This window comes from Pseudochaenichthys georgianus, chromosome 16 (assembly GCF_902827115.2).
Source record: "Pseudochaenichthys georgianus chromosome 16, fPseGeo1.2, whole genome shotgun sequence".
In the NCBI taxonomy this organism is placed as follows: Eukaryota; Metazoa; Chordata; class Actinopteri; order Perciformes; family Channichthyidae; genus Pseudochaenichthys; species Pseudochaenichthys georgianus.
In genome coordinates, this window is record NC_047518.2 from 24,953,274 (window position 1) to 24,973,383 (window position 20,110).

The 20,110-nt window shown below is 39.5% G+C and overlaps 2 protein-coding genes and 1 long non-coding RNA gene across 3 annotated transcripts; 2 read left to right on the forward strand and 1 right to left on the reverse strand.

The window, feature by feature from the left end:
* Positions 1-940: 940 nt before the first annotated feature.
* On the forward strand, positions 941-5,690 carry LOC139435404 (chemerin-like receptor 1; the record flags this gene model as incomplete). Its single annotated transcript, XM_071206055.1, has 2 exons — positions 941-1,997; positions 5,538-5,690. Coding segments are annotated over 2 exons (1,179 nt in total), but the record flags the coding sequence as incomplete, so codon positions are not given.
* Positions 5,691-7,099: 1,409 nt separating this feature from the next.
* LOC117461204 (uncharacterized) lies at positions 7,100-9,268 on the forward strand. Its single transcript, XR_011644616.1, has 2 exons — positions 7,100-7,421; positions 7,873-9,268. It is a non-coding gene; the product is annotated as an uncharacterized lncRNA (long non-coding RNA).
* Positions 9,269-16,769: 7,501 nt separating this feature from the next.
* Positions 16,770-20,051, reverse strand: lin37 (lin-37 DREAM MuvB core complex component). Its single transcript, XM_034101902.2, has 9 exons — positions 19,600-20,051; positions 19,297-19,372; positions 19,165-19,215; positions 18,979-19,008; positions 18,727-18,812; positions 18,426-18,586; positions 17,614-17,745; positions 17,400-17,473; positions 16,770-17,138 (listed from the first exon to the last, which is right to left on the reverse strand). The coding sequence occupies exons 1-9, from the start codon at positions 19,631-19,633 to the stop codon at positions 17,051-17,053; spliced, it is 732 nt and encodes a 243-aa protein (XP_033957793.1). The 5' UTR covers positions 19,634-20,051; the 3' UTR covers positions 16,770-17,050.
* Positions 20,052-20,110: the final 59 nt, after the last annotated feature.

Sequence of the window (20,110 nt, forward strand, 5' to 3'; positions counted from 1 at the left end):
GGGCGGGGGGAGGTCCGCCCTGTCCACTCCAAGGTGGAGGCGATACTTGGCTTTCCAGAGCCTGCTACACGTCGGGACCTCCGGTGTTTTCTGGGGATGACGGGGTATTATAGGGGTTTTTGCAGGAACTTCTCAGCGGTAGCTTCTCCCCTCACAGATCTCTTGAGCCCGAAGATCCCATTTCAGTGGACGCCTAGGTGCACTTTTGCGTTTCAGCAATTAAAGTCCATCCTGGTCAGTGCTCCTGTCCTCGCAGCGCCTGTGTTCACAAAGCCTTTCAAGTTGGCTGTGGATGCTAGTGAGCTGGGCGCAGGCGCGGTACTTCTGCAGGACGATGACGGGGGTATAGAACATCCGGTGTCGTATTTTTCTAAAAAGTTTAATATACACCAGCGGCGCTATTCCACAATTGAAAAGGAGGCTTTGGCCTTGATTTTGGCTCTCTCCCATTTCGAGGTGTATGTCGGTTCATCCCAGGTACCGATTAAAATATACACCGACCACAACCCGTTGGTCTTTATAGGCAGGATGCGGAATTCGAACCAGCGGCTAATGCGCTGGAGCCTTTTCCTGCAGGCCTTTGATGTTGACGTGGTTCACGTCAAGGGCAAGGACAATGTGTTGGCTGACGCGCTATCACGGCTGTAGACAGGGTGAGGGGGTGCTATTTATCCTTGAGGTGGTGTGATGGTTTATCATAACAGGTCCTGTTATGGTTTTGTAGTCCTTATCGTTTCTCCTCCAGGTGTACCCATTTGTAATTAACCCAGGTGTCTTGTCTCGTCATTACCTCATGTATAAGGATTCTGCTTTCCCCTTTGTCTGTGGCTGATCCTGTCTGTGCAGTACGTGTTCTTGTCTGTCATTACTTTATATTTCCTTTGTCCAACCATGGTGGTAATTATTAATTAAATTCTTCTTTTGACTACTTCGGCTACCGTCTCCTTTATTATGTTGCCTTGACTCGACATTGAGCCTGCTAACAGTCAATGGTTACGTAGACACCAACTCCTCATTAGATGACACCTACTACTCATTAGAATACACCAACTCCACTGTGGATGAACAAGAAGATGGTAAGGTTGGCAGGGCCCTACAAACAACTTCGCTGGTCATCTACTGCTTGATATTTGCATTTGGGACTATTGGCAACAGTCTAGTCATCTACGTGACAGGCTGCAGGATGAAGAGAACGGTCAACTCAGTTTGGTTTCTCAACTTGGCCCTGGCTGACTTCCTCTTTTCAACCTTTCTGATTTTCACAATCATTTCTACCTCTCAGGGAAACCACTGGATGTTTGGACTAGTATTATGCAAGTTCAAAACCTTTGTGATTGTAGTCAACATGTTTGCCAGTATCTTTCTTCTGACAGCCATAAGTGTGGATCGTTGCTTCTCAATCTGGTTCGTGGTGTGGGCACAAAACAAGCGTACCGTTGGCAAAGCCCGGATCATATGCGCTGTCATCTGGATTACTGCTGGGATCTGCAGCGCTCCATATGCACATTTTCGAGAGGTTTGGCCTCATGGGGAGAAGATAATATGTTATGCTAAATCCAAACAAACATGGATTCTTGACATATTTCGATTTGTTATGGGCTTCCTGATCCCATTCCTGGTAATATGTGTCTCTTATGTGGCCATAGTTGTTCGTGCTGGGCACCTGAAAAAGCCAAGAAAACAGAGATGTTGTCGGGTCATTTTCTCTGTCGTTCTTGCATTCTTCATCTGCTGGTTGCCCTTCCATGTTTTTATTTTTGTACACTCTTATAACCCAAATCTCGATATCATCATTGTTCAGATTGTTGGTCCTCTGGTTTTGAGTCTGTGTTTTATGAACAGCTGCCTGAATCCCATTCTCTATGTTTTCATGTGTCATGAATTCCAGCAGAAGCTCAAGCAATCCGTGTGCTTTGCACTAGAAAGTGCACTGGCTGAGGACCACTTGTCATTTACGTCCTCTCGCTCCATGACGTCCTACCTTTCACGGATTTCTGGTAAATCTGACTCTACTGCACCCGTGGAGATGAAAGGCCCAGCCACTTGTTCAACCACATAACCAGTTTTTTATCATTGCACGGAGGGAGAGACACTGGGCACTGATGAAGATTAGTCAGAGTATATGATACTTGTAATCAATTATCACAAAAGTAAAGTAGGAACTGATCATGGAGTGTCGATAGATTAGTCCAGAGAATGATTGATGATATTTTGTATATTTGTGCATTTTTATGTTCTCTATATTATCACCCCTAACAGGTGTCTACACTTATCTCTGACACCCGTTATTTTGTTGCACCTGTGACAAGTTCCACCTTTTTTTTTTAACTATCAAATCTATTTTTGATGAAATCACAAAGTTCTCAAGATCAATAATTGTGTAGGGTGTGCTGTGGCCTTGCAATGTAAATACGAATGTCTGTGTATAAGAATTAATTATTTTGTACAATGAAATGATACCCATAAATTCATCAGATATGGAAATGCTTAAAATTACATGATAATGTGCACAGTAATGTGTTTTTTTACTTTTAAGTGTTGTAAGGCAAGGCAAGGCAAGTTTATTTATATAGCACTTTTCAACGCAAGGCAATTCAAAGTGCTTTACAAAAAAAAAATGAAAGACATTAAGCATTAAAAAAGAAAAGCTAATAAAATAAACATTAAGGAACAATACATGGATAAAAGTTACAGTGCAGTCTAAAATATGAATAGTTCAATTAAACATTACAAGAAAAAGTACATGGATAAAAGTTACTGTGCAGTTTAAGATATGAATAGTTCAATTAAAAGCAGCGACAAAAAGAAAAGTCTTCAGCCTGGATTTAAAAGTAGTAAGAGTTGCAGCGGACCTGCAGGTTTCTGGGAGTTTGTTCCAGATATTTGGAGCATAATAACTGAACGCTGCTTTACCATGTTTAGTTCTGACTCTGGGGACAGAAAGCAGACCAGTCCCTGAAGACCTGAGAGATCTGGATGGTTCATAGTTTAGCAGGAGGTCAGTAATGTATTTTGGGCCTAAACCATTCAGTGCTTTATAAACCAGCAGCAATATTTTGAAATATATTCTTTGACACACAGGAAGCTAGTGTAAAGACTTCAGAACTGGAGTGATGTGATCCACTTTCTTAGTGTTAGTGAGGACTCGTACTTACTTACTTACTTGTAAGCAATACAATTTCGAGCTTATTTACAAATGTTGTTTTGACATGCCTCAATAGCTGCATAATACTGTCACACAAAGCTGAGCTTCAATAATTGCGCTGTATGCATTTTTATACAGTGAATAAAAACATATTTTTGATGAGCTGTTCTCTTCCTTCTTCAGTGTTTTTTTATCTTACAGGAAACCAAAATGGTATGCTTGACTTCTTGCATTTGCAAAAGTACTTTGTGAATCAGATCCTCTAGATTACTCTATGGCACACCACAAATCAGAAATATTAAGAAAAGACAACTATGGGAGTGCACATTGTACTGTGTAAGCCTTTCTTAGTTTGGGAATTAACTAATCTTGATATACCACTATGTTTGATTGTCTAAAGTGAATTAGAAGACGACCCTAGAAATAGAAAGTACTAATAATTAAGGTTGTTTTATAATTATATAAATTGTGCCTCCTAATGACACTTGCAATTCAAAGGGTCGCTGCTCTGCAGTTTTGTAAATATGTATACTGTAGTACATACACTCTAAAAACAAATGCCTCGGCTCAACAAATAAAATCAACGCAACAGTTTGCCTCAATGTTTATTGAGTTAAGACAACTTCTAATGAAATTGTGTTAAAGCAACAAAGTTATTTGAGTTAGGGGAGAAGGCTTTTCCTCTACAATCAGAGGTGTTTTTAATTACCACTTACTTAATAATTGGTAGCATAAACACAAGTTTTGAAGTTGATTATTCAAAAGATTAAGTTGTTCCAACTTGTTTTACCACATGATTTAAATGTAATTTTAAGTTGTATGTACTTAAAGGTGGGGTAGGTAAGTTTGAGAAACCGGCTCGAGATCGCTAGAATTAGAAAATACACAACCGGAGAAAATCTGCCACTTCCTTACAGAGCCCCTCCTCCAACACACACGAACGCGCACATGACCAATGAGGGCACGAGATAAGTGTGTGCCCCCGATGGAAGGCTGACAGGCAGGTATAGGCCATCCAATCCGTTCAGCCGGTGTAGGTACCAGATGTGTTCGGGGTGTCACTACCCGATCCGTCCCCCTGCCCGATCGGTACTGCGCATGTGCGAGATGGTCCGACATATTGGACAACGCCGGACGGCAACCCAAGTAGGACAACATTGACACAGTGCCTTTTGGCAAAGCTCAAAAGGAAAACTCGAGAGATGAGTTATTGTTATTACAACGTGACTTCACTATTATTTAACAACTCTTTTTATTGGGTTCTTTTATTTGGGGTTAAGTACATTGTCAGAATAAGTGAGAAATGAATTTAACTTCTGTTAGACAGCTATCATACTGAATACATATTTACTGTGAATGTATGCAAACATGTATGGCATATGGCTGTCTAACAGAAGTTAAATTAATTTCTCACTTATTCTGACAATGTACATAACTCTAAATAAAAGAACCCCATAAAAAGAGTTGTTAAATAATAGTGAAGTCACGTTGTAATAACAATAACTCATCTCTCTCGGTTTTTCTTTTTGAGCTTTGCTAAAAGCCACTGTGTCAAGTGTCCATCTTGGGTTGCCGTCCGGACTTCCGGACTATCTCGCACATGCGCAGTACCGATCGGGCAGATCTGCTCGGGGTCCGTTACATAGATATATATATACACTAGATGGCTCACACGCGCTGCTGGCCAATGGAGACCGACGTTGCCACTTGGCCGCCATCTTGCTACAGGCAGTGCTCTCATTCATAACATGAATGTAAACACAAAGCCAGCAAATTCCTGTATCATAATGCAAGATGTTTTTAACAAGCCAAACCACTTGGAAGAAATCATGTGTAACTTAAGTTATGTTGAAAAGAAAGAGCAGTTCTGCCTCTCCCACAGCCATCTAGTGTTTATATATATATCTATGGTCCGTTACGCTCATAGATATATATAAACACTAGATGGCTCATGGGAGATTTTCCAGCGTAGCTGACTGGCCGCCATCTTGCTACAGTCAACAGTTACTCTGATTCGCGTTATGGTAGCTGTTGTAAGGTGAGTGATCTGCACAAAAATACTCGTAACTCGCTGAAATCTTGACTGATTTACAAACGGTTTGGTTTATTATAAACATTATTAGCATGGCTATGATACAGGATGCTTGGACATGTTGAAATTGCAGCTTTTCTTTGTGTATGTGGTTGTATTTATTAGCTGGCTAATAACAAGAGGCTGTCAGTGAGACCTAGTATTACAAAGTTCACCCAGCAACTTTACACCAGTGGGAGAGGCAGAACTGCTCTTTCTTTTCAACATAACTTAAGTTACACATGATTTCTTCCAAGTGGTTTGGCTTGTTAAAAACATCTTGCATTATGATACAGGAATTTGCTGGCTTTGTGTTTACAGAAGTACCTGACTATGCCGGACTTTTGTGCAGCCTACGGATGCTCCAATCGACACTGTCTGCAAACAAGAACCCGTGGGATCACCACATATGTTTATGTTTGCTCAGTCTAATAAACCCATAACATGGTTGTGAAAGAATACCAAAGCTGAGGCTGGACGATGATTGATTGTTAGTGTGCCATGTGTCACTGTGTGTCTTATTGGTTTTGTGGTATACTGTATTTTATTTTATTGTGTGCAAGACACATTTAAAACAAATAACCTTGAACCTTGAAGCCCCATCTCTCCCCAGCTGCTCCTGCTTCCTACATCCCCTCCACACCATACCAAGTTGTTCTTCTTAATAATAATAATACATTTATGTTGGGGGGCCGCCTTTCATAACACCCAAGGACACCTTACAGGGGCATAGGGGCAATATAGGGAACAATTTAAACAGTGGATTTTGTGATATATCAGCCGGGGTGAGTCAAGACAAACCACAAATGGACTACAGAAGGACATATGGTACAGTTTATATTATTCTTGGTCTTTTTTCAATAACATATTTCAAAGGTTCTGGATTTGTTTACAAATCTAGAAACTAAATACAAAACTAGGATGATATGAAGATCTCATGTCAAAAATAATTGTGATAAATTAGACAGAACTGGCCTGTCTGTGAGCACATTTTATGTTGGTTTGGTTCTTCTGATAAAGGTGTGAATATCTAAATAATATACCAACATATGCTATTGTCATTAGTTGTGTCCCTGTTCTTCAAGCTAAGGCATTGCTCAATTAACAACTCTTGGTTTACAGAGTGGTAACATGAGACCGATTGTTATATATAAAATATAAATGTATTTTAATTTTATAATTTATTTATAATTTATTTTAAATATTGACAATATAATAAAATAAATGGAAATATATACACCGGCAAATATTTAATATAAATACCTTGTGTGTGTGTGTAGCTATTGCTTTATCTGATTAATGTTATTTTCATATGAAAGTCCATGATTATAAGTATGCAGTATCATAACTACATCTTTGATGTTTATAAAAAACCAAACCGTTTGAAAATCGGTTGAAAATTGAGCAAGCTATGGTTATTTAAATAGTAAACCATAATGTTATGAATGAGAGCACTGCCTGTAGCGAGATGGCGGCCAAGTGGCAACGTCGGTCTCCATCGGCCAGCAGCGCGTGTGAGCCATCTAGTGTATATATATATATATATATATATATATATATATCTATGGTTACGCTTACCAATGACGTCACGCATTGGCCGTACGGCAACCCAAGAGGTAATAATAAAAATTAAATAAAACAGGAAGTTAACCTAAATTACATTTAAGACACTGCAACAAAAGTAACAAAAACAATGTAATATCCTTTTCCGTTTCACAGAACGTAAATTGGGTTATTTACATAATTATGTTTACACTGGTGACATTTACGGGACACAATTCACTGGGTTGTATAGTGTGTGTTGCACCACGGACGAGTTAGTGAGTGCACCTGTGTTGTGTTGTCATTCTAGCTTGTGTAGCGTGTATAGAGGCTTTGCATATGACGTCACGGGTGACGCGACGTCAGCCCAGCGGCCATACTGGAGTACCAAAACAAACACCGTAATACTCATAGCATACCTGTTTTTTATCGGACATATAATGGTGAACTTCTGTGCTATTGTTGGCTGCGGCAACAGAGGTGATCGAAACAGGGGGCCAAAGTCATTTTACAGGCTGCCGGCGGTTATAACACACCAGGGTGAAGCAATGTATGCACTTTCAAAGCGTCGACGGGAAACATGGCTCAATAGGATCGGACGGGAGGATCTCAAACCATCCAACCACAACTATACTCGCGTTTGTGGGGATCATTTCACGTCAGGTAAGTGTCAGGTTTTACATACAAACATTCAAAATCAACATACAACCCACTTATTAAGACATGTATCTTAACAAGGACATATGAATCCTGGAGTCTGTGTCATCGATCGACATATCAGATTGTGGAGTATCTACAAAACAAAGTCATCCCTTGGCTCAGGTCATCTTCCCACCAGTCTGTCAATCCCCTGCAGTGCTTCGTTTAACTGTAATTTAAAGAAATTCCTCCCCCTACTGGCCATTTGATTATATGTAAACAGTAAAGGCTGTACAGTCCCTGGCACCTTTTCAGAGGCTTTTGGTTTCCTCAATTATTTGTCATGTTCCAATGTCTTGACACCAGCATTTTAAATATATCTAAAGTCTGACTTCGCCTGTCAAAAGAGGTCACATTTGTATTAATTAACAGTTCACCCAGGATATAACTGACCTACAATCTGATTTATTTGCAGGTAAACCAGTGGCACTTTTTGACAAAAATCATCCTGACTGGGCACCGTCTGTCAAATTGGGCCACGAGAAAATTACAGCACCTTCCCCTGCTACACATGCCAGGTATAAACGCGCCAGAAAAAGGTCATCCATCGCACCACTTGATCTCTCCAGCATGGTGTCTGATATTCCATCTCCAGAAGAGCCCGCACCAGTCCTGGGAGCCACTGGGGCAGAAGAAGGAATGATTGAACCAGAGACTGGCACTGCAACTCAGACTGATTTGACTGGTGAAATGATTGACAAAATGTCATTTGAAATTAATAATGTAACAACAGAAAATGTTAACTTAAAAGAAAAGCTTGTAAAGTCCACAATTTCAGAGAGTACATTTAAGGGCGATGATGACCGTGTGCGGTTCTACACTGGACTTCCTACTTTTGCCATTCTAATGATGGTATACAATCTTGTGGAACTGCACATCAGTGTGAACGCTAAGAGTTCACTGTCTAAATTTCAACAGTTTATACTGACACTAATGAAATTAAGATTAAACCAACCCCTGCAAGAGCTGGCTTATAAATTCAACACATCCACGTCTACAGTATCCCGTGTGTTTACCTTGATTATCGACGTCATGTTTAAACGTATGAGTTTCCTTTTGAAGTGGCCATCTCGAGAGGAACTCCAACTGACGATGCCTATGGATTTCCGCACTCATTTTGGTACTAAAGTGGCTGTTATAATAGACTGCTTTGAAGTTTTCATTGACAGGCCATCAAATTTAATGGCACGGGCTCAGACTTGGTCAAACTACAAACATCACAACACCATAACATTTCTCATAGGAATCTGTCCGCAGGGTGTTATATCATTCATTTCAAGGGCATGGGGTGGCAGGTCCAGTGATAAGCATATTACAGAAAATTGTGGCTTCTTAGATAACATTTTGCCTGGTGATTTGATTTTGGCAGACCGAGGTTTCAATATAAGTGACTCAGTGGGTTTCATGTGTGCTGAGGTTAAGGTGCCTGCATTCATGAAAGGCCGGAAACAATTATCAATGAAAGATGTTATTGACACAAGGAAAATTGCTAACGTGCGAATTCATGTTGAGCGTGTCATAGGATGTGTAAGGCAGCGATATACCATTTTGGGAGGACCAATTCCTATAGATTTTTTACTTTCTAAAGATGTGGATGGAATTACATTGATGGATAAAATAGCTGAAGTGTGCTGCGACCTGAATAATGTGTGTGATACTGTAATACCCGTTGATTGAGCCTTTACATTCTGTTACACCCCAATCAACCCATATCAGATTGAAAAATATGATATGTTTGTATTGTAATTATTATTACATTATTGTCAATGTTGTACTTGGTCAATTAAATGTCTTGATAATCAGAAAAGTGATTTGGGGTTTGGTTGTGTAGGGGAATGTTTGAACAATTATTTAAGATGTTTTCAGGCATGGAAGATTAATGTTTTTCTCTCAAGTTTTCTATTGTCAGATTGGACACATCCCAAATTGCTTGAATGTGGTTTCAGACCTGCACTGCGCACTAGAATAGTACTGGTAGAATATTCAAGCTTGGGTAAATACATTTGGAAAAAAACAATTGAAAGGGCAAAGTATTATATTTATTACAGGTTTCCAATTTACCCATTGAAAAAGGGTGAAAAACAAGTATGCTCCTTTAACTGTAAGCTGCAGAGATCACCTCACATAACAGAGATACATTAACATTGTGTCCATATTACAGTTTTTTTCAATGCTAAAACACATTTTTTGAAAGCAGGGCTTATTTTCTCAAAACACATTCACAAAACCATACACACAAAGTGCAAAACACCTCATATATAATCACATAAATATATACACTGTCATTCAGATTGATTAATACTTCTGTTTCTTTTGAGAGGGGACATGCTGATGACATTTGTCACAATACCAGCTTCCTTTGGGGGCAACTGTTATACCAACACATTCAAAATGAAACCAGGTAGTTTCACAATTTGTGTTATCACATCCTATCATGGGAAGCTTTTCCTCTCCACGACAAAGGCACCATTTGGGTACCAGTGGTTGGGTATCGGTTGGCTGAGTCAGAGTGGCACATACAGCAGGGTCTGGTATCAGGCAGAGAGGCCTTTTTGGTGCAGTAATGGAGACTGGTGTAGTTGCACTGGGAATTCTGGTGAAGAATTGCCCACTCAACTCGAGGAGAATGACCTTCTGAAAGAATTCATGAGCTTTGGGGTGTACCTTCTCCCAAAAGTCAATATCTGGGGTTATGCGTTCAAGATGAATCTTTCCATTCACCCACAGAACAAAGTCAGCATATTCAACATCGCATAGAAATAACTGGGTCTGCACTTGATAGAAATAGGCATGGTCTTCTTCAGCCTGTCCTGTCCATCACGTGATTCCAGACATGTATGGTCTGACGGTGCAGCAACACAGTAGGGGCATTTAATTTCCAAAACACCTACACCACAGCACTTGCAGGACACAACACCATCTGGAGTAGCACCTAAATATGGAAATGTTGGCGATAACACGAGCCCAGAATCCTGGCAAATGAAACTGTCATGTTGATTCATAATTGCAATGTAATCTTCACGTGCTGATTTCTCGTGATTACATCCCCATTCAGTAGCTGCAGTTTTAAATTTGTGGCTTCTGGGTAACAAATAGCTTTAATCAAGCTAAGCGATGGTTTACTTGCACTTGTTGAACATGCTGCCTTCATACGAGATGCTGTAATCCGCCCAGCTCTGTATCGATACCAGAGTTTGGATTTGGCCTGTGTTTTTGTTGCCTTCTCAATGACATCCGCCTCCGGCTTGGTGATAGCTACATTGATCCCTTGGCAATGTTCTGTAAGCGCTTTATGGTCCATTTCTAGGCAGTTCTCACTTTTTAAACTAGAAAGCGGCTTAGGAAATGTTGACAAAGTCACTTTTGGGACAAAATCGGCATTGTGTGGAGCTGAGATTGTCAATATTGCACACTTCCTTCCAGTAGATTTCAGTGATGCCAGGAAAGACTGTTGCTCAGCATCTGTCGCTTTTGGAATTTCCCTCGAGTGACGTAAAAGTGGTGGTGTTGTTGTTGTTGTTGTTAAATTAGCTGCATCACCAAGACTGTCAATTGCTTGGCTTAAACGATTCCTTCGTGTTTTAGCCGAACTAAAGTCAATGTCAGCAACAGGGGAAGGTGTTACATCCTTCACTGATCCAGGTAGAAGCCAATACGCCTTTTCCTGGGTAACTGTCTTGGCATCACGTATCCGTACAGATGTTTCAATGTAGAACAGGAGAGATGCAACATGGGTACATGTCGATCCCAAACCAGCCTTGCAGTTGCAGTTAGCTGTGATGACGGCACCATCCTTCTTCATCAGTACCCACGGACATGTTGGCGGCAGCCCAATACTCTGAGAATGCAATACCTGAAAAATAAAATACAAAAATATTATTGGATTGTTGACTATTTAGAACCACCAATATTTTGGTCCAACTTTACTTTCAAATACTGATTGTTTACACAACCAGTGGGTGGTCAGCTCTTGTCATATTCCTATGCTAGGTAGCCCATAACAGAAGCTGACAACCAAGAATAGGTTCACAACTTTTGTAATTTAAATATATTGCAATATATAATAAAGCTTTAGTTATAAAGACCTTTTCATAAAGCACGTGTAGCTCAAAGTGCTTTACAAAATGGCACACATCACAAGTTAAAAATAAACCACAAGAAATTCCCCTCAGATCAGATGTTAAGACCTTTACAGGTGCATGCAGCATAGCAACAACATATAACATTTTAACAGGTTAAGAGACAGGAGGAGGTAAAAGGTATGATAATAAAAATAAATAATAAGACACAAGACTAAGTTTATTGATGCAACAATATCCCTATAAATTAAAGTAAACATAAATACAAAGCTGGTGTTTAAAAATGTCCACTGAGTTGGCCTCTGATATTTCTTGGTAGGGTAGTGCAGCCTCACCCATTTCATTTTGGGGGACTTTAGGGATATTTAAAAAGCCAGCTGAAGAGGACCTCACGAAATATTTACTCACTTTTCCAGCTATTACAGCCACATCTCCTTGATATGCAACGCAAACGTCGCGGATCCACCCGGATGTGAACTGGTTATGTGCATCGAGTCCTTTGTACGCCTTCATTTCCTCCATGGTGTACAATGGAATAGGCGAAAAAACGAGGTAGTTCACGATATCAAAGTAGGAAAGTGAAGGCCATGAATTTATGTCGGTGCTGTAATCATTAACGGGAATCAAATAAGGGTCCACCGAACCAATCGACGCACATTTGTCTCTGTAAACGGTCTTATCCTCCGGGTTTAGTGATTCGTAGTATCCTTTCATTTTCGCCATTTTTGAACGCTCCCGCCAGTAGAGTGGTACGAGTGGTACTCCAACATGGCTGCCGCGAAATCCCGTGACGTCATTAGGAAGCCTAAGACATACAAGACATACAAGATTCCAGGGTTGCCAACTCTCACGCATCTGGCGTGTGACACACGCTTTCACCCTCAATCTCACGCTCTCACTCTGCCCAAACTATTCTCACGCCAAAAACAAGAATACTGAAGACTAGAAACGGTTTTGAAAACTTTTGTCAGGTAGTGATCGTCTTCTCAATAGAACATCTTTGATAATGTGTCTTCTGGTCAATCAGAATCAAGATAACGGCGTGGTGTTGCAGGAAGTCCCGACGGAGAATACTTTTGCTGTAGTACATCCAGGGGTTAAATTGGGCCGGGGCTGTCCGGGGCTAAGCACCGGCACATAGGAAAATGCTCTGACGTCATGCCCCTCGCATATTTTTAACAATGTATGCAGCATGCCTATATTATATGTTAACACACAAAATATATACATATTAAAACTTTTCTTTCTATATGTTTAAGGTTCTTAATAATTCGAAAAATCAATAAAACACTCTTTCTAGCTGTAGGGAACATAAATAAGATGACGCACTTTTCAAATTCCAAAAAAAAGGTTACAATATTACGATTTATTGGAATTAAATCAAATCAGAGACCCGGATGTACAGTGGAGATTAAACTGTTCATTACCTTATAAAAGCAAATACTGTTTATGTTTTTTAATTAAATTGTCACTTACATTTACCAAAACAAATACCAATTATTGTATTTTATGTTTATTTTTACAAAATTACTATATACTGTCTTTGTCAATTTAACCTGCTTTTATTGTACCCCTCTCATGAAACAACTGGCCCCAGCCTGATGCTATGTATGTGTGTGCATAAAGCTGAGATATGCATATATTTATTTCCTTTCTCTTTGAAAGTTTCAGAGTTTAAAGTGAGGCATGATGCAGAAATGAGTGAAGCAAAAAGGAGGAAAGTTATAGACTTCTTAAAAAGGTATCAAGACATCACTGCTACTTAGCGTGTCAAAGCCATGTGTATCTTATTTATTCACCATAAGTTCCTTTGTTAATTATCCTACATTTAAATGCAGAGTTGAGCAGAACAAGGCAGGTGATGGGCGAGCAGGGCAGCTTGGAAAAGAGAGAGGATCAGAGCAGCATAAAGAAGGGAAGGGAGTGGAGGAACTTGAGGAGAGGAGAGCAGGCTGAGGAGAGCAGAGCAGCCTGAGGAGGACAGAGGAGCAGAGCAGGGAAGCAGTGTAGGAAAGGCTGACAACTTGCCTGACTGCTGGAATCAAAGTCAATTGGAATATTTTACACAGAAATATACATTTCTAATAGTTGGAAATAAAAAAAATGGGATGCAAATCATGCAGGGAAGCGGGATCCCTTGGGGCGATGAGAACAGGGAAACAGAGGTGCTCATTCTCTACTGAATGGCAGAACTGTAGGGTAGGCCCATATGGCAACAGCAATGAGAAGCAAATGAAATCTTTGAGAAAGAAAATAAATGAACATAGTGTCTCACAGAGTCACAAATTAGCACAGGACAAAGACAAAATGAAGAAGCTTTAAAATCAAGCTTTCTAAAAACTCAAAAAGACATTTTGGCTTCCACCCATAATGTCTTTAGAACGGCATACTACATTGCAAAAAATAACCGGCCATACTCAGTGAAGAGGAATCCCTCTTTCAAAAGGTCAATGTTCTTGATACAAAGACATGGCCAAGCCCTCTACCATGTATGTATGGTGAGTGTGAAATAAGAGAGCTATGCACTCTTTTGAAAATTGGATTCTCTGGTGTTAAGCAAAGTTATAGGGACTTTAAGGAGAATGCCAGTGTGCCGATGCACATGTCCCTTCTAAAGCTTAAGAATGCAGTGGAAACCATTGCTGTGAGCAGTGCAGAGTGTGAGAGGGGTTTCTCAGAAATGAATGCAGTTGTAATATCAATGCGCTCACAACCTGAAAACTCAAAATGTCTCTGCTCTAATGTTCATTCAAATGGTTGGACCTCCTCTTACCTCTTGGGACCCCACAAAATATGTGAGGAAGTGGGTAGCTACCAGAAGGTCTGCAGACCATTTAGCCTGTAGACAAAGATGCACGACTACACAGGCTTCCCCTATCAGCCCATCTGGGATTTGATGAAGTAGCTGGTCGTACATACAGTAATGTTGTTGAACTGCTTATATTGATGTGGACTTTCATTCCTCAATCAATTCAGATAATATGTCTCTGTACTCATATAGTTGTTTTTTAATGTTCTTGAGTAAGTGTGCAGGGAAATGTTGACTTAAAATGGCAATTTGAAGGTCTGTAATTTGTGAAAAATGTTTGTGTATATATTAAAGGTGGGGTAGGTAAGTTTGAGAAACCGGCTCGCGATCGCTAGAATTTGAAAATACACAACCGGAGAAAATCTGCCACTTCCTCACAGAGCCCCTCCCCCAACACACACGAACGCGCACATGACCAATGAGGGCACGAGATAAGTTTGTGCCCCGATGGAAGGCTGACAGGCAGGTAGGTCATCCAATCCGTTTAGCCGGCCCGGCTAAACGGATTGGATGTACTTTTACAGTATTACGGCTTCTACAGATGACTTTTTTTATGGATTTTTTGTCAAGCACTTAAGATATTCATTGCTATCGGGATGTTAAGAGCATTCCATGGAATATAACAAAAAGTGTATCTCGAGCCGGTTTCTGAAACTTACCTACCCCACCTTTAATAATTTCAAATGTAAATTCATTCCAGTTAAATAATACTAATAAAAAGACGGTCTATTTGACATACTTTCTATGTTTACTTTCTCGATTGGTGGCATGAAATAGTGCATCTGATACAGGAGCAGTTGCTTTAGGATTGGGCATCATATATTGCCCCCCCCCAAAAAAAAACACAGCCCCCCCACATATCAAATCCCAATTTAACCCCTGAGTACATCTATACATCGATACAACATTACGTGTTGATAGAAATCAACACGTAATGAAATAAGACCCCACGGTTTGATGATTGATAGGTGTGTGGGCTGTCTTTCATGTTGACACACAGAACAATGGGGGCTATCAACCCTTATCCACAATGTAAAGTAATTCACAGCCTCTTCCCTCTTCTCTCTGTGAGGAGCAGCAGGTTCAGCTTTCAGAACAAAGTAACAAAAAACTAAAATGGCATTCATTTGTTTAAATATGTCGTGTAGTAATAGAGATGTATTTATTTTTCTTCTCAAGAGAGTACCAGAATGTGTATTTTATGTTAGTATTTCAAAAAATCTCCTGGGGGAGAATCCCCCCAGACCCCCCTACAGGGGTTGGGCTTTCAGCAGTTTTCAGCATGTCAACTCTTTCACCTGTGGGTAAATTGCAGGATTTGCTCCAGGTCGCCCTTTTTATTTACTACAAGACAAATATGCCTTTTTATTTCATACAGTCCAATTTGGATTGAGACAGGGAACTAATCTAAACCTCACGCGTGGCGTTTCACTGTCAAGGGGGAGCGTGTATGTAATTACATTGCAAATACTGACTTCACCCCACCACTGTATGGGTTAGCCCTACCATAGATAACCCAACAAAAATACTCTCTGGCAACTGCCGACCCGTATTGCGCAAGCGCAGATCTAAGATCCAGTAGAAATGATAAAAAAGTAAAAGTCTGCTGCTTATTGTTCTACTAGGCCAAAATATAGTGTGTTAATTAATATGTTTGGCAGTTTGGAGTAAGTCTGTAGATTTGTTTGTGTGTGTGTTTCATGTATAGGCCTCTCACGATAATACATTTGGTTGGATACATTTTCCAGGAAATTATTGCGATAAACAATAATATTGTCGGCACCCTTGCATGACCATTTTAGACCCCTGACATAATGATAATATATAATAATAATTGAAGTACATCCTTTCGAACTGCTAGTCACATCCTCATGTAAATGGAAATTTATCGAGTTCATTTTTATTTATCGTACAATAAGTCAATTAATTGCTTATCGTGACAGGCACACAATAAAACAGTGGAAACAAACATGTGTTTGACTTTCATTAGTGAATGAAACTTTGTGCCCTTTATAGTCTGTGTCCAATTTTGTGTATTTGTATATATTGTATATATATCCTATTCAGATTAATGTCGATTGTTATTTTTTATGTTTGAATGTTAAAAAAGAACAATCGACAGTGTTGTAGAGCCGATTAATGGGAGTCAGCAGGATGATCTTGTATACTGTACACGCTGCATTACTGGTGTCACCTATGGATAGGATGGTTAATTAAGAACTAACATGCTACTAGTATGCATTTCAGAAGAAAGTGAGTGAAGCCATAAATGTTATCTATGGGCTTCACGTATAGACTTATTAATGCTCCAAGCCGGACCTCTTGTATTTTTAATATTGGCTGTATTCTCTTATACATATACTCTTGTGTTAGAGACAAGGAAGCAAGTTTGACATTTTAAAATAATCACAATTGACTTCAATGTCGATGCTACAGGATAGAGGAATTGTTTATTCAAAATTCTTAAAATTGTATGAATACAGTCCTGCATGAACACATTCCAGCACAGCAAATTGAAGCAAACTTGAAACTCCTTCAAATAATCTTTTTTTTCTGCCGTGATGTAAAATATAGTCTTAATAGGGCTGAGGGATCTGTTAATGCTTTCCTTTGAATAAGTGTTTATTCAAACATGGACTGTTACACTGTGGCTTCCTTTTAATTGCATAGTCCATTCTGTGGTGGAGAGCTGCAGTACGAGGCAGTTAGCGATCATAGAGCTCCTTCATCTCCTTCAGGACCTTGATACTCTCGCTGTATCTCAACTGGTTCTTGTTAGAGCATTCCTTCCATCTGTAATTAAAAAAACGAAATGTGTCAGCTCATCTCACAAACCGTGACGGTTCCAGTTGTTTGAAAATCTGGTTTACTCACACACTTGCTCTAAAGTGACCGAATCGATACCGGCAACAATTCAAATATGTTTCATGTTTACCAAGAGAAACACACCCATGCGTGAAACCCTGCCCTCACGGTGGGTTGACTACAGTGCACAGGGCAATGCAAATGTTTATAATTATTCTCATTTCAAGGAGCTTTTAATGAAGAACATACTTGTGCCTTATCTTTTTCCAACGCTCCATGTGGTCACATATGAGAGAACCTGATACAGGAGCTGAATCTGTCAACTGTGGAAAGAAAACATTTTCAGATTTAGTTTATTAAACCTCTCTTGTTTTCCTTCTAGCTATGTTATAATACATGTGTGTCATTTAATATCACTAGTATTCAGACAATGAATGATTATCATGCATATTGTTTGTAGAACCTTGGTAACAGTGGGTTTTTCAGTCAGTGGGATCCTGAGGTTGATGGGTTCACCAGATGAGTTGACAGGACAGGCTGTTGGAGGAGGCAGTCTGTACACAATCTGGCCTTTACCATTCATCATGTCTGTCATCTGGAGAAAGAAAGACATGTGGGTACAAATACAGGTTAACAGCTATTTACATAAATTATTCCTGGATTTATAATTCCCAAAGATCATGGCATAATGGCAAGAAACAACTAAGGATGCATTTAGTACTATACACAAGTAAAACGTATTGATCAAAATCAGAACTAAAGTTTTACAATTAGATGGAAAGGTTCAATTACCAAATGAAACACACAAAACGTTTATGCAATTATCCCATTTTAGTTTAGCAAGGATTCTGAAATATCTTCTGTAGAGACATTCAACAACCATCATCCATCATATAGAATTATGTTTGAGGTGCTCACTGAAATTGTATTTTCCAGAAGGGACTGGGAGCAGAGCACAATACTCCTGTCTTTAATAAGAGTTTTATATGTGTTAGCCACAATGGAGCAGCCTTACGCAGGTCAGACTTGCAGAGTGGTAGTGGTTTGTAAGAGCAAATTATAAATGCAATGTTCCGTTAACGTTTTGTCTTATAAAAAGGTTTTTGTAAAACTATTTAGTGTCCAAATATTTTTTTAGGTATTTTTTTAAGTATATACAGACGTGTACAATTTTCAGATGCAGACACTGTGCTTCATTTTAAACAATTCCTGGCCATCAAAAAATATGCTTGTGAATAAAAAAAAAAGATAATCCAGTATCATGGGTAGCTTCACCTCGTCCTCCACCATGCTGTGGGGGGGGCTCGGGGAAGCAGGCGGCACTCGAACAGATGGGTTGTTTCTCATCCAAGCACGGCAAATAGGATACAGTGGGGTGCTGGTGTTGAACTGAGCCAGATCCACACTGCGATCAAACAACTTAATAATATAAGCATCTAACAAGGGGAGAAAGACAGACAATAGAAAGAAAAAAGGTAAGGAGTTGTGCAATAAAGTGGTAGGTAAGGTGACCACACAGTAATTCAGGGATAAAAAGGACACATTTTATGATTTCTTATATTTTCAAAACATTTACTTTGTTTGTGTTGATTGCTTTCTGGTATGCCCTCATCCATCTCTTTTCGCTTCTTCCTCCGGTGCTGTGGGAATCGAGCTGACGGCCTGGACAAATCAAAACAAGCATAGGGCCTTTAGATTTAGATTATGGTGTGCAAACAATGTAGAACTATAAAACAGGAAATGGCAAGGTTTGATTTTGAGCTACAAATGCAGATAATTAAAATAAAATGTTAAGGTATTGTCAACCCAGTAGAAAAAAGACACTTGCCTTTTTCCAGCAGATGATGGAGACAAATCCCTAGAGATGGAAAGTAAAACATGAAATATCAAAACAAGCTTTAACACTTTGTATTTATTTAATATTGAAATAATATAGATATGTATTTATTTATTAATAACGTCACCAGCTACAACATATTATACTGTACATTTTACAAATATTTTTGATTCATACTTGTTTAAGGAATCCGCTGATATTTTTTCAGTATCCCCTTCATTTTGTTCCCTGTTCAAACACAACGACATTAGTCTGATTGTAAAATAGTGACAATGATGAGATGAGTTTAACATGTTAATATTAACTGACTTTTCACTTTCACTCCTCTCCACAAGTCCCTTGAGCACATCATCCAATCGGCTGCGTGCACCAGCACCCTCTGAATCTGAAGAAGCATTGATATAAGATGTAAACAATTGGGATTTTATAAAAATAAAAAAAAGCAGTAACGTAATGGACCACACTCAAAACGAAGAGTTAATTTGAATGCATGGCAACTTTATCACTGCATGTAGGTAGTGGCTGACCAAATGCAATACGTGTGCTTAAGTCAGGGGGACTTGATCATCGATTACATTCATTTAAAGTGAAAAATGTAGCAGCGTTACTCACCTGGCCTTTCAGTCTTTATCTTGACGTGGTGCATTATCCCCACCTATTTGTAACGTCAGAGTTAATTGGGTGAAAGCCAACTTTTAGAATGCGGCGTTCACTCTCGGGTTTGTTTTCTGTAACTGGTGCTACTTGACAATAGCATATGGCTGCTACAGGACGTTGTCTTACTAACGTTTGCCAATTTAGCTAGCCGTTAGCTGCAGTTATCTTACTGTTTACAATCAGCTAGCCACCTGTTTGTATAAAGTTAAAGCTAGTTTTTCAAGCTCAATAATATCTACATTCACCGATGACAATTAGTTGACTGACTGTTTCCCGTGGTGATTTTTATACATTAAAATAAAGGTCAGACGTGTCGTTTAAAGACCGTCACGTTTACTAGCTCAAATGACCGTTGCTAACTTAGCTTGTTTTCGATCGACCAGACTTTCCTCTTCCGCGCGCTTCCGGTTTCCTATTGACTGATTGGCGCTTGGGCTACGAAGGCGTTCTACGTGATTGGGTAACT